The sequence below is a fragment of the Odocoileus virginianus genome, chromosome 27 (genome assembly GCF_023699985.2).
Source record: "Odocoileus virginianus isolate 20LAN1187 ecotype Illinois chromosome 27, Ovbor_1.2, whole genome shotgun sequence".
In the NCBI taxonomy this organism is placed as follows: Eukaryota; Metazoa; Chordata; class Mammalia; order Artiodactyla; family Cervidae; genus Odocoileus; species Odocoileus virginianus.
This window is the reverse complement of record NC_069700.1, coordinates 31,591,858-31,610,332: the sequence shown is the minus strand read 5'-3', so window position 1 is coordinate 31,610,332 and position 18,475 is coordinate 31,591,858. Positions and strand designations below refer to the sequence as shown.

The window sequence follows — 18,475 nt, the reverse complement described above, 5'->3', positions numbered from 1 at the left end:
TTAGGTTATTTATTTGACTTGTTTCTTGTTTCTTGAGGTAAGCCTGTATTGCTATGAACCTTCCCCTTAGCACTGCTTTTACAGTGTCCCATAGGTTTTGGGTTGTTGTGTTTTCATTTTCATTCATTTCTATGCACATTTTGATTTCTTTTTTGATTTCTTCTATGATTTGTTGGTTATTCAGAAGTGTGTTATTTAGCCTCCATATGTTGGAATTTTTAGTAGTTTTTTTTTTTTTCCCTGTAATTGAGATCTAATCTTACTGCATTGTGGTCGGAAAAGAATGACTGGAATAATTTCAATTTTTTTAATTCACCAAGGCTAGATTTATGGCCCAGGATGTGATCTATTCTGCAGAAGGTTCCGTGTGCACTTGAGAAAAAGGTGAAATTTATTGTTTTGGGGTGAAATGTCCTATAGATATCAATTAGGTCTAGCTGGTCCACTGTGTCATTTAAAGTTTGTGTTTCCTTGTTAATTTTCTGTTTAGTTGATCTATCCATAGGTGTGAGTGGAGTATTAAAGTCTCCCACTATTATTGTGTTATTGTTAATTTCCCCTTTCATACTTGTTAGCATTTGCCTTACATCTTGCGGTGCTCCTATGTTGGGTGCATATATATTTATAATTGTTATATCTTCTTCTTGGATTGATCCTATGATGATTATGTAGTGTCCTTCTTTGTCTCTCTTCACAGCCTTTATTTTTAAGTCTATTTTATCTGATATGAGTATTGTGACTCCTGCTTTCTTTTGGTTTCCGTTTGCGTGAAGTACTTTCCCCCAGCCCTTCACTTTCAGTCTGTATGTGTCCCTTGTTTTGAGGTGGGTCTCTTGTAGATAGCATATATAGGGGTCTTGTTTTTTTATCCATTCAGCCAGTCTTTGTCTTTTGGTTGGGGCATTCAACCCATTTACATTTAAACTTGTTCTTTTCACTCTTTCTCTTCAGATTTTCAAAAGAAACAACCAGACGATGATTCCACTCCAAGTACAAGTAACAGCCAATCAGATTTGTTTTCCGAAGAGACCACCAGTGACAACAACAATACCTCGATAACCACGCCAACTCTTAGTCCTAGCCAGCAGCCGCTTCCGACAGAGCTGAATGTAACTTCACCAAGTAAAGAGGAGTGTAAGTGCTCAGCTCCTGTGAGGTGGTAGAGTGGCAGCCTAAGAATCATACCATGAGTTTCTTTGTAATGCCTCTCCCAGGAAAAGGCTAGCAGCTCTTTTAATTCAAGATGAAGTGTTAATGTACAGGCCCAAGTCAGCAAGGTAGAGAGTAAGTTTCAGCCTTCCATTGAGCTTAAACTTTTCTAAAAAGAGTGCTTTTTATGTTAACTGTCAAGGTACATGAGATTTTGAACCAGGCTAGGGCAGTTCTCAGACTTGGTTGTAAATTAGAATCCACTGGGGATTTTTAAAACAATTTTAATCTCCAGTACCATTCCCTGAATCTAATTTAATTGGTCTGGAGAGAGGCTCAGTAATATGTTCTTTTTAATTCTGCAGAGACTTCTTAATATGCAGGAAGGATTGAGGAACCACTGGTCTAGGGAACCTACCCTGATTTAGCAACCTTCCATTGAAGCCTGGCCTTTCTCAGTAAATAGCCTTTGAATGTTTCTTTGCAGTTAACTGAGAAAACACTATGTCCTGTATACATAGGATATTTGAAGGGAGGAGGAAGTAATTTCTGTTACTCTTCTATAAGTCCTTAGTGATAGAATACTAGCATCATATATATGATGTGGAAGTCCATTGTCCACTTAAGCTTTATAGTGCTATAGCCATTTCCTTTAGAGCACAACTATAATTGATAGTTTGTTGAAAATTATAGTGATGTTAATGACATAGCCATTTTTACCTTTTAAAAGCTTTACTTAACAGGTTGAAATTTGGTGTTTCAAATTTACAGAATGTCTAGAAATCCTTGGGATATGGTAGGTTAGAATATTCTGTCTTCTGACTTCAGCAGAGAACAAATATTTATGTAAACCTATCATAAACCATCATACTAGGTAAAATTGAGAATATAAAAGTTAAAAAGGCCATAGTCCCTGTCCTCAAAGAACTTACTGTTTATCAGAGGAAATTAAATATATTTCTTGTAATAAATTAGTAGTTCTCAGCCAGGAGTGATTTTGCTCCTCCCCCTTCCCCCCAGTGCTATAAAACCTCTGAAAGTCCTCCACAGCAAGGAATTATCCAGCCTGACATGTTAGTAATGCCAAAGTTGAGAAACCCTGATACACAGTTGTGTGCACCCATTTTAATGGTCCTTCTCCATGTGTTAAAGACATCGACCGTTGAAGGAGGGTGTTGATTTACTGGTTTACTGGTTTTGAAGACAGACACACGGAGGAAAGCTGCATGGAGTCTGCAGTGGCAAGTGACTCACTCAGTGCTTTAGGGCCATTTATGGAGGGCAAGGCTGGACAAGTAGATCATAGCCATGCCATAGTGGCTTGAGTGCTCAGTGAAGATACTTGGATATTAAGACAGTTGTCCTGTTTTTGAACAGAGAAAGTAATATTGCCACAGTTATTCTGAGAAGTAACCTGGCAGTATTGAAAAAGGGAAGGATTATACTAGATAATATTGCATAGAGAGAATTTTTAAATTGTTGTAACCTGTTGAAAGAGGCCTAGGAGAAGGTGTAGAAATTATATAAAAAGAGAAAAATAGATGAAAGTGGTAGTGATGATATTAAGGCAGTAAGCTTTGTTTTATATTTAAAAATCCGTTTGGGCTTATTGAGAAGCTGGTGAAAAGCTGTGACCCCTTGTCTGAGAAGAATACACACCATCCATTTATACTCAGTTTTGAATAAAAATTTTTCTAAAGCTCACTGTGACCTTGAGGTTAAGGACTCCTTGTCTAAGGCAAGGTTGGAGCTGATCAGGATCTCATTTTATGGAACAACATTTGATTGGATCCACACAGCAGGATCAGGCCAGGATCAAAACAACTTGAGCATCCAAAGTGCTCTGAGATAACAACAGCTTTTTTTTATTGAGCATTTTTTTATGTGCAAGACGTTGTTCTATATGTTTCATATATTTTCTCTTTTATTCCTCATGACAGCTCATTGAGGTGTAAATACTCATTATCCCCATTCTATAGATAAGGAAACAAGCACAAAATTATCTAATTAATTTGCTCATGGGTCCCAAGGTCTCAGCAGGTAAAGAATCTGCCTGGTTTGCAGGAGACACAGGAGACATGGGTTTGATCCGTGAGTTGGGAAGACCCCTGGACGAGGAAATGGCGACGCACTCCAGTACTCTTGTCTGAAAAGTTTTGTGGACAGAGGAGCCTGATGGGCTACAGTCCAGAGGGTCCCAAGGAGTTGGGCATGACTGAGTGACTAAGCACACACACTGAACAAACTAGTAGAAACCAGAGCAGGATCCAAAGTTAGGCATGTGTCCTCAGAACTCATGCTTTTAATCAGTTTATTCATAATACAAAATGTAACTGCCATAGAGAGTAGAAACATTCATGTTGGCAAGCCTGGCATACTGCAGTCCCTGGAGTCGCAAAGAGTCAGACACGACTTATTGATCAAACAACATGTTGGTAAGATCATCTCTTTCTCTGTAATTAAGGTTACGTGGAAACTTACAGGGTAACCAAAAGTTACTTGATTAATTCATCATGGAAAGTCCTTGTAATAGGGATGGGAAATAAAAATAGTATATCCATGTGACTATATGACTAAAAGATTTTCTCTAGAGTCAGATCTTTGTGGGAAGCAGATCCATAAAAAGGATTTACGTGACAAATAGCAAAGTATGGAGTCAGAGCAAGTGGGGTTAGTTGAAGTGAAATTTTAATTGAGTGAGCCTAATCATCAGGTGACTCAGAAGACATACAGGGAAGGTCTTGTGTTCAGCACAAGATTCCATCTTCATACCTTTCCCCCCTCCTGTGCCTGGGCTTAGAGCTTCCCTGAGCTCTTGAGCCCCCAGGACACAGCACTTCCTGTGTTTCTATAATTTGCCATTCTAGGTTGCTATAGACTGCCATGTTTTTTCTTTTGATGTCATAAATACTTTAAGTCTGATTAAGGATGTGTGGCTCTGTCAGGTTGGCTAAAAAGTTCGTTTAGATTTTTTTTTGTCAGATGTTATGGAAAAACATGAATGAACCTTATGGCCAACCCAAAACGAGTTTCAGATCCATTCTTTCTGGAGACATCACTGCTTTAGGTGTTTAAGTGAAGCTCTCAGAAGCTAATCTCATTTCCCAATTCTTGTTGGGCTCATTATTGTAAATCTTGGCCTTTCACAGACCTAGAGAAAGGAGATTTGCTAATCTGAGATACAGTGATGACTTAAGTGTTCAACTAGGCAGTCTGAATTGGAGCTCGGGAGAGAGAAGTCAAGGTTGGCTTCATTCACACGCAGAAGATAGGTGAAGCCTTAGGAGTTCAATGAGATTGCCAGGAGTGAGAAGAAAGAAAAGCAGTAAGGCTAGAACTTTGACAGAAACCAGAACAGAGTAAGCAATTGGAGAAGTCAGAGAGGAGGTGAATGATAGTGGGCAAGCTACCAACTTCAGTATTCTGTCCTAGAGAATTCCATGGATTGTATAGTCCATGGGGTCACAAAGAGTCAGACACGACTGAGTGACTTTCACTTTCAAGGTCATAAAAGCCAAGGAACAAATTTCATTGTATGGTATGGGCTTTGTTAATAATAATGAAAATGTTCACTCATATTTATGAAGTGTTTGACTATCTGCTAAGTTCTTTACATGTAATTCTCACAATACCCTGTAAGGTAGGTGCTTTTATTAACCCTGTTTTTAAAGAGGCAGTTGTATAGAATGGTTCAGTAACTTCTACCTGAAGTTTAGAGCTCTTGCTTCCTGGTGTAGCTTATGCTCCAACCCACTGATTTGGCTCCAGAGTCTGTGAAACTTTCAAGGCCTGTGCCTTTGAATCCGTGCACCTCAGACTGGGACTTGAATGCACGTGCCCGGACTTGAACCCAGCCAAAACCCTGGTTGGGATTTGAACCCACGGTCTTTTACTTAGAATCACTCACTTGGCGTCTGGACTTAACTGAGGCTCAGGTTCTTTGTGTCTCAGTGCAGAAGGAATTCAGCAAGAGGCAAAGTGATAGGCAAGAAGTAGGTTTATTAATATAGGATGCTTGTGAGAGAGATGCAGGCAGACAGGTGAGGGAGCTCGGCCTCGAAGGTTAGGTAGGCTACAATAATATAGTCAAGGGAAAGTGAGGGAGGGGGAAAAAACTGCCTTCTTTGAGTAGAGTCAGTCTTGTATCACTTGCTCCTCCTTCATATTGGGCATGAGAGTTATCTGACCCTGTGAGGTCAAACTAGGATTATCATGATGCTTACTCAGATCAATAGGAGTTGAAACATTTTTCTTCTACATCATGACCCGGTGCATATCTCGTGCTTTTATGTTTAGCTTTATAGTTAAGCAAGCCTGCTTTGTTCCACGATGTTCTTTATGATAACTTTCTTGAGTGATCATTAACTCACAGTGGTCTCCCTAGGTTTCCCTCTCTACCTGTAGTCCCTTGTTGGGACCCCTGCAGCTACCTGTATAACTATCCTATTCTGTCCCTATCGCTTTCAGCAACCATAGCATATTGCCTCAACATTGTGAAGATGCTGCAGGAAGCTGTAAATTGTCAAGAAATATTCAGTTTGGTGATGGTATGATTGGTTATCTAATAAACTCTTTAATAAACTGTTTCAGTGGTTTCATTTAGCAGTCTTTGCTAAATGACACTTGGTTAAGTGCTGGGTACTGAAATGAGTAAGATTAAGGCCTCTGTCCACCAAGAGGTCACTGTTTCAAATATATACGCTTCTTCTTGAGATTCTGACTTGTTCTCCTAGACAGGTGCATAAGAATTATAGAGTAAGAGAGAGGCAGTAGCAGAAATAGTGGTTAAGAGGCATGTCATTTGCAAAAGCTTTCTCACATGGGTCTTACCATCTCACCTAGGTTGAAAACTGTGCTAAAGTGAGGAGATGTGTTCCTGGTTTGTGGATGGTGGCTGTGGGGATAAGAAAAGAAAGGTTTGTTAAAGCTCTCAGGGCAGATGCATTGTAAGTCAACAGGAGATAATTAAAATGATTGCCAAGTACAGTGAGGATTCAGGTGACAGTAGACAGCCTGATCCATGGACACCTTGCATAGTTCTTCATCTGTGATGTACCTAGGTGGAAGAAGAGGCATCAGGGGATTATGTATATTAATGTTTTAGTATTCTTAAGAGATCAGAATTCCATCTGTTGACCCTTAGCTTCCCCACAGTTATGGAGAGGTGAGGTGTGAGAGTTGCTGGAAAATGGCTTTGGAATTCCAAATCCAAGTACAGCCTAATTTGTAAACTGTGCAGTAGTTATGGATCTGTTGTTACTGTGTAGGACCAGAAGTGTGTCTTCTTTCCTAATGATCAAGAGAATGAGTATTGCTTGCATCTACTTTCTGCTTCTCACTGTTAAATGAACATAACAGGTGGCAAGAGTCTGGGTATGTTAATACAGTTTTTAAGACTGCAGATAAAATGAGAACTATTGGTTAAGAGTGTATAAAGCAGAGAACATGGCAGATTTTTATCTAAAAGAATTTGTTAAAACTCCTTGACTGAAGGTCAAATAAAACAGGTGTCCAAAAGCTCCAAGTGATATTTTGTGTCAGCACACGCGTCTCTTCCTACCCCATCTGTGTGTGTCTGCAGAAGATTCTGTGGACCTTTAGCCATTAGGAACATTTTCAAAACACAGTATAAACAAAATGCTAACATTGACCGAAAGGACTTGTCATAATATTTAAACGCTATAAAAATGGTAACAGGTATCACCAGAGTACTTATAAGTATTAGGCACTGTTCCAGATACTTGTTTGTATTAACCTGCCTCCTGTTCATAATACCCTGTAAGGTGGGTACTGTGACCATATCTGTTTTGCAAACGTGGAGATGGAGGCCCTGGATGGTTCTGTATCTCTCGCCCAAGATCCCAGAGCAGCCCGGCTTGCCAGCTGCCGTGGAGTAGCTGCCTGTCTGTGTGATGATTTGTAGTGAAAGGACTGCAGAGCACAGAGTGTTGCACACTTTTAAAAAGAATAAAATCACATATATTTCATAATGCTTTTGCTACTACCTAATTATTTTTCTGCCAATTTCCAGGTTTTCCATTGAGGTGCTAAATTGTGGTTTGTACTTTGTTTCTTGAGCCAACTTTTGAAGAAAGAGAAGATAATGTCAGGTTGTGGGTGGAACACTGGAGCTAGTTGTTAAAGCCGTCAGGGTGGATGCATGGTAGGAAGTTCTGCTGTTTAGAGGATACTGTTAATGTCCGCAACCCCCTGCTGCCCCTTCCTCCACTGCTCTTCTCCTGGGTGGGTCACAGTTGAAGGTGTTAATGGATCAGGCTGTCTACTTTCACCTGGGTCTTCACTGTGCTTGACAGTCACTTTCATTATCTTATCTTGACTTACAGTGCATCTGCCCTAACAGCCTTAAACAAGATAGGCAGCTGACTGGTCACCTCAAGTGGTGAGAGTCTTATAAGATTGGATTTAAAAGATTTTTTAAAAGACATTTTTCTCTATTTCTCCTATAAATTAGGTTTTCTGTTGTTATTCTCTTAAAAGGCCTGGACATCCCTACTTGTGACCTGTTGGGGAGCCTTACGATGTACATACCTATTTAGTTAGGGTTTGTGGGGGTTTTTGTTTGGAGGAAGCAGAGGTTGGCCAGCCCCACTGCATAGTGGACAGAAGTTAGTTGTTGGTAGAGAGCTGGTTTGTCTGTTTCTTTCTAGGCAGGAGAGGAAGAGAACTGGCACCTGCTATTAGGGAAGGGCAATTGCAAGAAATGGACTTGTTTTTAAATATTCTGGCATTCTAATCTAACAGAGAGGGCCCTCCTCATACAGAGCACTTTCTGAACTCTGTAGAGGCTCATACTAAGAGATAAACAGCAACCCATACACACAAAAAGCGATAGTTTATAAGAGAAGTTGGCAAACTATAACCCACAGGCCAAATCGTCCCATCACCTGTTTTTGTATGTTCCATGAGCTAAGAGTGATTTTAAATGAAAAAGATCAAGAGAACAGTAATTTTACAACATGTGAAAATTATATGAAATTCAAATTCTGATGTTCATAAATACATTTTTAATGGAACACAGCCATGCTCATTCATTTATGTATTGCCTACTGCTGCTTCTGCATTTAACAGCAGAAATTGGGTAGTTACTACAGAGACCCAGTCAGTGGTCCCTTGCAGAGAAAGTTCATCAACCCCTGTTTTACAGAGCCCTTTGACAAGCATTTCTTTCTGGGACTGTCTGACAGTGTGCAACATAAGCAGGGAACACAGTCTCCTCCTTATTCTCCAGACGAGGAAAAGATTTGAATGGTGACCTGCCTTGACTCACATGACAGGGCTGGTGGTCAGCTCTGGGCCTTTTACATTATCCATAATGCTGAAGTGTTTTTTTCCTTGCTTTTCTCTACTACATATTAATACACACAAGAGATGATTTTGCTGTAACCAAAAGAAAGTATACAGAAAAAGTGAGAACTGTACTAACCAGAATGTTAATGAAAACTTCTAATGAATAAAGCCTCATTTCCAAGTGCTGGCTGGATTTTCCTTTAATATAACAGTGATTCCCAAAATAGAAATTTGAGAGCATTCTTTATCTGTGGTTAAATTAATTTGGTTAAACAAAGAGATTTCTGTTGTTTCCTTGGAAACTGGTTTCTGGTCATAGCCTAGCTTTCCCCAGGCATTTAAAAAATAAAATGGTGGTGCATTTTAACAGATTTCCTTGCTAAACTGCCTTTGGGTCTTTGAACGTGCATAGAGCTTCATTGGCTGCTAGTCTTGATTCCTGTCTGACAAAGCAGTCCCTTGGAAAATTAATATCATTGCCACCGAGTGGCTGAACTTTTGTCTGTTTTTACCAATTAAATTTCTAATTATCGCTAAGTAAAGCTAGTTTTCTCTTTTCAGACTATGCCTACTTGAAGACCAGATAGTGTGCAAAACCAGCTGACTTATTCTAGTAGAACATTTAGAAAATATTACCTACTAAAAAATATTTTATGACTTCCTGCTGGGCTGGTTTTAAGTGAAATATGGTGAGGAGATTTATTTACAGTTCTCTCTGTATGTGTCTTTTCCTTCCCTTTCCTCTAATGAAGCTTGGAGCATCAGGCTATTTATCAGAGATAATTATACAACAGATGGAGCTTTTCTGATATATAATAGTCTCAAAGTGGGAAATTCTTTCCCATAATGAAGAATGCCGAAAATTTAAATGTCTCTTTTGATTTTAATTTAAAGGTATTTTTTTCCAGTGCATTTATTTATCTTGAAGCCGATTCTATAAAGCATGCTGTTTTTATTAGGGCTGTGTTCTAAAAAGATTGATACTTTGCCGTACAGTATGATAATGTACAGTTACATGCTGTATTGAATTGAATGGTTGTAATTCGCTAGGAATCAATGTATGGGGTCATTAAGCGAATCCTGGTCAAAATGCAGAAAGATTTGAGCAGTTTAGCAGTGTTTTCTTATGGATATTATTTCTATCCCACAATGTTAGCTGGATCAGAACTTGTTCAGGCACTTTAATGTCATCTGGCTGTTTTTGTAGTCTAAAAATAAGAGTCAAAATTAAAGCAAAACCATGACTTTTAAATTGCTTATTTGCTGGCCACTTTATTGTCTTCTTAAGTTTTAATTTTATTTTTTAAATATACGAGTAGAGCAAAGACAGGTTTATGTAGAATAGAAGGTGAAAATACTCTTTTAATACTTTGACCCCTTCTCCCCGCCTCGCATTCCCACTCTTTGAAGAGTTTATTTATTTACACTGTGTATTTATTTTGGATTATATATTATTTTTATATGCAGTTGTATACATGTATACATAAATACAAGGTTTTCTTCATACAAATGAGAACATACTATACATATTGTTTTGTAACTTGCTTCCTTACTTAACAATATATTAGAGATCTTTCCAGGTCAGCCCAGTTCTTTTCAAACTGCTGTGTAGTATTCTCTATTATTATTGTTACTATTTTTTCTTCTTTTCAGACTATTTCTGATATTTTACTATTATAAACCAGGTGATGCAAGGTTTCTTGTAGATATTATTTATCAGGTTAATAAACTTATTTATAGTGTGTTAATTTTTTTAACTCAAAAATATTGAATTTTATAAAAGCTTTTTCAGCATCTATTAAGATGATCGTATAGATTTCTCCTTTAATATGTAATCCCTCAATTTAATAAACTTCCGATGTTAAACCACCTTTGTATTCCCTGGATAAACTCTCTTAGGTCTTTCAGTACTGATGAATTCAAAATGCTAATTTTATTTTCAATTTTGAAATTTTTGATGAGTTAATTTTGTGTTTGTGCGCTTATATATGGTGGGCATGCTGCTCTTGTCTAGTTTAGGTGTCAGTTGCATTAATCTCACAGAAAACGTTTCATCTGTTCCTGTGCCCTAGCACAAGCTTTTTGTCTTAAGTTCCGACATTATGTATCTATTCTTTGAAAACTTAAAGAACTTATTCATAAAACTGATTGGCTTGATAGGTGATATTGAACTATGTATATTTCCGACCTCATTTAAAAGTCAGTTTTGGCAGTATTATTATAAAAATACCTATTTCCTTTAAGTTTTTAAATTTATTGGAGGGAAGCTATACATATTGTTCTTATTTTTTAAATTTCTTCTATTAAAGGTGCTCTTAACTTTAGGTATTTGCAATTTAAATCTTTTTCTTAATTGCACTCATGCTGTTTAATATTTCCTAATGTGTCTTTGTTTGTGATCCTCTAGTGTTAGCTCAGTGGAGAAATATTAAAGATCTCGGAAGTTGTCATTGCCACCATTGTGTTTTCATAGGATTACAGCCATAGTCTTTATTTTTTTTTAATATTTATTTTTTTCTTTGGTTGCACCAGGTCTTAATTTCAGCATGTGGGATCTAGTTCTCTCACCAGGGATTGAACCCAGGGCCCCTGCTTTGGGAGCACATAATCTTAACCGTGGACCACCAGGGAAATCCCAGCCATAATCTTTAGACTTCTTGCTTCTAATCTTGTCCTAGTCCATAAACTTGTCAGATGAATCTCCCATTGGTATTATGTTAAATAAAAAAGGGAATTATTTCACTGACTCATCACTGCCTGAATTTGATCGTCCAGATTCTTAAATCTTGTATCAGAAATCCTTCCCTCATATAATCTGGAACCTCATTGTATTTGACCTCCCTGCCTTTCCCAGCGCTAATACTTAGCTCTGAACCGAAACCAGTTTCTTGTTGTCCCCCAAAGACACCATGGCAGCATATATTACTGTTTTTATTTGTGCTTTTGGAAGCCTACCTCAGAATCTTTTCATCCACACTTGCTTCCTTCAAGGAATCCCTAACTTCTTCCCTTAACATTTTAATGACGTATTATTGTGTTGGTCACCTCATTGACATGAGAATGTCATCTCTCTGTACCAGTTTAGAGGCTGAACTCAAAATTAGCCGAGACTTGATTTTATTCTGCTTTGCTCTTCCCCATAACACCCAGCTAGGCAATATTCAGAAAAGTTTATTTTTATACTTTTGAGAACATTCATGTGCTCATGTGTTTTGATACAGTAAAGAGGGGCTTCTCATTGCCTGAACCGGATTTTGAGCAGCTATGTAATACTCTTTTTTATTATTTTCTGTTCCATTCAGTAATCTCAAGATGAAGTAACTCAGGAAGGCAGTTTTCCTCCCTAATTTTGAAATTCGGTTGTCTCATTGTGGTGACAGGTCATCTCCTTTAACAGAGCTTTTAGAATAATGAGACTTGTCTTTTTTGTTGTTTTAACTGTGCAAATGGCCACCTGCCTGTTGTGAAATAGCAAGTTTTGCTGACAGGTATTTCTTTTATCACCTGAATTTCCCCCTTCAAACTTCCCCTTTGCAAGAGAGACTAGCACACTTTAAGCACCCGTTTTTCAAGGATTCCTTAAGAAGCCCACAAATCAGAAAGGTTAGTTTCCCATAAAGGTTTCCTCAGGCACTTAATGAGGTTATACAGTTATTGATATTCATACTATGTTTTGAAGTAGATCATCTCTGCCCCCTCTTTGCAAATGCAGATTTTTTAATGTTCTTATTAAATGAAATGCTCTATACTTGGCTGTGAAAGTAAAGGTCACCGTGAACAACCACACTTCACATAACTTTAGCCCTTTGCAGCTGTCATACTATTTTGTGTAGATACAGGTAATACGTGACACTGTGCTGATTTTAAATTAAATTAAAGTTTTATTATGACAGATGTGTTTGGCTGGGAAAAAATATCATTATAGGGGCATCTATCTGCATGTTATTTTAAACTTACATGAATATATTTTGATGGTGTTTGTGAACTCTGAAAATTCAGAGTTGCCCATGCCAAAAAATGGCTACATGTAACTTTACATTTTGTGTTCATATGTTACTTCATAAAACATTTCACTTGTTGATCTGTCAAAAGGGTAATTCTTTAGATTTAATAAACAATAGGATGCCATGTTGGTAAGGAATTTTTAAAATTTCAAAATACCAGTATAAGCACTTCTTTACATAATTCAAATTATGACATTTTCAACTATTGCTTGCAAAGAAAGGTCCTATTAGTAAGACCTGCTAGTGTTTATTTCTACAAAACAAGGAGGTTTGACTAAGGTTCCTTTTGATCATTGTCACTTTGATCATTGTCACATTTGCCATCTGTGGAGCAGCTACTTACAGGAGAGACTCAGCACGAGTCAGGGAAGAGGGGTACCTGTATTCAGGATTCTTTCTGCGTGCCCATGGGACAATACCTGTGGCCTCAGTGGATGTATTTTTCTATTTTTTCTGAAGCATCTTATGGAGAACATGCACAAGTCACTTTTCTGAGGATGGCAGTGCATTCTTTCGTTTGCAGACACAGGACAAGATTGATGAAAACACTCTCGGTAGATAAATTATGTCAAAAAAATAAAAACTCTTGTAATGCTGAGTGGTTTCTTCATTAATGTTGTTATGAGATTCATGCTCATGTTGATGGTATAATGCAAATGTAGAATCTGAGTTGGGCCTTAGTTAAGCCTGTAAATAGTCAGAACTGAAGTCTAAATTGGAGAAGTGACAGCTCCTGATTTCATACCCATATTAAGTATGCTATGTCACAGACAGAAACAAAAGTGTCTAAAAATACAACTGACTTCATTCACCAGGTGATATTTTGACCTCTCAAAAAAGGATTCTTTCTAGTTTTGAACCTCGAGATGGTGGTGTCTTAAGAATTTCAGTGTTCATTTCTGTTGGACCTTATCACAGTTTATTGTGATACTTACCACAGAGTATTGGTGGTCAGTATGTGTCAGTATCCTTATACATGGGATTCTCTTTCTTGGTTATAAGGGCTCTAGGTAAGAGATCACATCTGAAAACTGAAATCAGATTTAACTGGCTTGCTCAGAATCCTTTGAGTTACATGAAACATGGTTTTACTCTTCCTACATAAGTAGCAGAAATAGAATGTCCTGGGTTGAAGTTATAATTGTAGAGTTTATTCCACTATTCTTTGCCTTCATGGATTCATGGGTCCGGAGACTAGGTAATGTTAAGATGATGTTTCAAAATAAAGATTCAGTATAATCCCAGCAGTCTACTTCCTCTGTGTGTGTGTGTGTAGCTAAATTGACAAACTGATTCTAAAATTTCTGTAGAACTGCAGAGGACCTAGAGTAGCCTCCAGGGCTGGCGGTTTTATAACTTGACAATGTAGCGCCAAAATGTTTAATATTATTTAAATATTAACGCTTTGTTGAGAATAGGCAAACTTTTGACTATTATTTGTACTAGTGCATTGATTGGTCTCTGCAAGACTAGAGTAAGTCAGTTGGCATGTGAACAAAGTTTGGAGAACTTGGAAATTATATTAGCCCGTTTTGTTCTATACCAGTGGTTCTCAAGTGTGGTCCAAGGACCTTTAGAGGTACCCAGGACCCATTAATGAGGTCCATGAGACCCTTCCCTTTCCAAGTATATATCTGTGTGAAGGCAGTGCTTCTTCATATGTTTCAGATGAGTGATGCGTTGTAACAGATTGAATGCAAATATGAAAACCTAGGTTTCTTCCTTTAAGCAAGGCTTCTCTCATTTTTTAGAAATATATAGTTATTTTTCATAAAAACATGTTTTATGTTGACGTGTAATTATTTTGTGAATTTTAAATGAAAATTTACATTTTTTTTTTCAGTTTAATTTCAAATAAGGTAAGCATCAATAGCTATAACCCACATAAACAAAAGGTCTTCCATGTTTTAAGTATAAAAAGGTCCTAAGATGCAGATGTTTGAGACCTACCATGTTAGATTAAAGCATGTAAATATGGTGAAAGTCAACTGTTTATTAATGGTTCAGTTTCCTTTCTGAATAGCTATGTATGTGTGATAATTGATTTTGGCCTGAATCATTTGTATTCAATAGTGAAAAACATATTGAACAGCTAATATGCTAGAGTATCAAGATGCGTAAAACTTTGCCACTTAAAAAGAGCTCATGCCATTAAGGCCATTGCTGGGTTCAGGAGAGCATTTCTTGACCCATATGAAATGAGAACAAACCCCCGGCTCCCATAGGGATGTCTATGCATGCTCCTGTGTGAGTGTCTGAGTGCTGTGCAAATGCAAAGTATTCCTGATTTCATTTTTCTTGTTGTTCCCTGGGGAAGGTGATGTGGGAGAGTTTTAAATTTTATTTCTATTGTGCAAATAGGCTAATAAGCACACTCACAATAACACATATACACACAATATTTGCAGAGCTGCCCAGCTACAATTATTTAGGAGAGTGGGGGTGGAATGATAATGAAAATTTTTTGAGAGGCCTTTTATGAACAGAACAGGGAGCTACCAACAGCAGCTTCTTACCTACTTTGGAAATCCCCTGCTCATGAATGTCTAAATCAGATCCAAGTGGTGTGAGAGATCATGCAGTGAGTTAGGGTTAGAACTTCTGAGAGATTAACACTTAGATTCTATAACAAGTTTCGTAAATGTTTTAATTTGGAAATTTCATTTGGAGAAGTGGCAGGGCTGTTATCTGGGCTGAGGATTTTCTGTAAACTTAGATTCCCACTTGTTGTGTCTTTATATATCCTTGTTTTTAATCAATGGTGGTTTTCAAACTCGATTACATAGACAGATTAAGTGTGTCCTTTCTGATTAAAACAGTTCAAGAATTGCCAGTTTAGGGTAAAGTGGGATAGGGTTTTCTTTTCTGAAGAGATGGCTTATTTTCTTGTGCATCTTGATTTATCCCTAATATTCATGTTTTACCATTTACTCTTTTAAGTCTCCATGTGTATTTTGAAGGCTTTTATAGAAGAAATGTTTTATTGCTGAAGGAATATACATTCTTTGGATATTTTTAAAAGAGTTCTGCATTCTTAATATGGCCACATCAGAAGACAGTGTTGAGTTTATTTCACTATCTCCATTGCATAGATTTTTTTTTTTTTAAGTGGCTCATCAGAAAACACTCCATAAGATATGAATCTCTAGAGTGGGGAGAGAATTATAGCTCTTAAATTCTGTTGTCTGAAATCACCTTTTGAATAGCAAGCCTGGGAAAGGGAGATGTTGCAAAGGTAAACAATGTCCAGATTATGACAGTGGAATTGACAAGCTGGTTAAAAAAAGGATGATGCATTTCTAATTAGCCCACACTGCCTTTAGTTAGAAATTAATTAGATACTGTTATGTAAATGTCATGTTAATTAAGCAAGAATATTGAAGTGTTATAAATCTACAAAAAGAATGGCTATTTTTGTGTTTTAATGTTTTTGCAGTTACCATGAAAGAGCTGATAGTAGAATATTTGATTATCGAGCTTCTGGCAATTTTTAGCTGACTGACTCCTTGACAGACCATTTTTCCTAATTGATGTGGTTTAGCATGTGGTATAAGTGCAGCTAGTGAGGACTAGTGAAATCAGGAGCCAAAAATAACCACTCATCACAGCTGTTTTAATAAAACCTTTCTTGAAAATTGTTGATCTCTATTCAAGGTTAAGGAGAAGTACTGTTTTTCTGTATTTACTCAGCCTTAGATTTTTGAGTGCCTAAGATGATGGGCCAGCATAAATGCAGCTTGTGTTCTGGACTTTTTCCTGAGTCATAGTCTCCATTCAGTCAGTTGGATTGACTGCTACGTTGGAAGCTCAGTGTTTTTTGACATGCTCAGTAAGTGTGCAGGAGGCTGAAAAAGAAAATAAAAGATTCCTGCCACTTCTGCTTGAAATGTGAAAGTTGATAGTTGACAGGATACCTTTATTCAGTCCGTCTGGTTTTGCAGGTTACAAGTGAAGTTAATATGCAGATTTGACCTGTCTTTTACTTTACACCGCTGAAATCAGTACAGTCTCCTGAAAAAAATCCACTGCCCTATTGCATAGGCTATAAAGATTTCTGGTTGTTGGGAATACAGTTGGAGAATTTCATTTCATAGCTCTCATGTGGAATTGCAAATGCGATCCATGGTGCTGCATTATGTATGACACCTTTGATATAAGAATAGAAGCATCCCTAGAAGACAAGATAGAGTATTCAGACTTAAGTCACAAGCCACAAGCTACCACAGACATTATTTACATGCAAATTCCAGACACTGAATTGTGGAAACTTAGGAAAAATTCTGAATATAATATCAAGTGAAAAATGATAGTATTAAGTATCTTCAGATAATGAAGAAACTTGAAAAAGGTCACATATTTAATTTTGCTTTAGCAAAAGAAAACAGAAAACACTCATGGTGATTGGCTAAAAGTTCAGGTGAGTTAATCTTGATATTGTCTGGTTCAAAATTCTCAGTGAGTGTCATATTAAGCAAGGAACCTTAACTGTGATTTTATTTTTAATCTTTAACAACCCCAAACTCATTGTTCCAAACTCACTTGCTATTAATATAGGATAGAGGGTATGGTGTGAATTGTCCTGTGCTTAGAAATGCATTTATTTTCCCAACCTTCCACTCTTGATCCCAACAGACACAGCATCTCTACATTTACCTGTAGATCCCAGGCCTGAAAAGGTTTCTTCATTTTGCTCTTCAAGTATTAGCTCTGCCCATCCTGCTGCTTGGAAGGAAGAGGCCAAAAATAGGAGCAGAATTTATAATGATTTATGAGACCATATGCCAGCCCCCCTTGCAGACATTAGCCAGCTCCATTCCCTTATGGAACAGATGCCCCGAGTTTGACCCTTACTATCAACTCTCAAAATTACTTTGTTTGCCATACCCAATGAGACTAATGCTATATTTTTATTGTTGTGGACCCAAACCTGGAAAGGGTCCCTTTGGGTGGCCCTTAATTTCCTGAATTCAGTGTAACAGTATTGACTTGCAATTAATTGTGTAAGAGTGGATATTGTTACCTCCTGCGGTTACTCCTTTTATTTGAGAGTATAGGAATTTTATATGACAGCACAATTAGTATAGAATATATGTGCATTGCTCATATGCATCTGATCTGGATTTTAAAGAGTTTCATAGGTTATAGTCTGCCAGACCAAACTTAATTCCAAGCTCTGTGTTTATAATATTGTCCAATTATCAAAGCTGGGATATATTATCACTGCCTGTTACTCTTGCTGTCAATTTGTTTTGACTCGGCTATGGTTCTATTTGTGCTTTACTGTAATGTAGTGAATACATTGGATTGGGTTGTTAGTTTAACAAGCTCTCTGGAGAACACTTTCATGATGATACATGTTGAGATATGCTAGGTAGCCTTAAAGTTATTTGCATATTTGCCAAAACCTACAGAAATTCATTCATTAGGAATTTTCAACAGGATAAACCTTCAACCTACAGATGAGGTAAAGATTGCATTTGTAAACATGGGAGAGTTAATTCATGAGTCCCAGCCAGATTTCTTCAGGGATTTTGATTAAACTAGTTTCTCTCTGTTCTTACAGTTTTAGTCAGTGAATTATTTTATGACCTTTTAAACAAATATTCTGCTAGTTAAGCTGTTATTGACCCTTGTGTTTTGTGTGGCTCACAGTATTGTATGAACTCAATGATTTTGGCCATATATCAAGCTGGGAGTTAGTTTTACCAGAGATTGGAACTAACTGGGCTGTTAATATGTACATTGTGCTCAGCTGGTTTAAAAATGTACATTAGTCTCTTCCAATGCTCACCCCAGCCTATTGCATCGAAATTTCCAGAGTCAAGATCTGGAAATATGTATTTTTTAAATGTACCCTTGAACTTTCTGGATTCCAGAAATGTTTCTATATTTTTATTTGGTGGTTGTTACACAAGTATATATGTGTTTAAAACCCTTTAAGGTATATACTTAAGATTTGTACACTTCATTCTAGTGTTTCATTCTCTTTATGTTAAACCTCAATAGAAAAAAAG

General features: G+C 37.3%; 1 protein-coding gene across 2 annotated transcripts in view; it reads left to right on the top strand.

The window, feature by feature from the left end:
- ZFAND3 (zinc finger AN1-type containing 3) overlaps positions 1 to 18,475 on the top strand; it is a 320,114-nt gene that overhangs the window by 240,627 nt on the left and 61,012 nt on the right. For both annotated transcript variants that reach the window (XM_070456513.1, XM_020873376.2), the window contains exon 3: positions 952 to 1,134. In XM_070456513.1, coding sequence (XP_070312614.1) covers positions 952 to 1,134 — 183 coding nt within the window. The remainder of the gene's footprint in view (positions 1 to 951; positions 1,135 to 18,475) is intronic.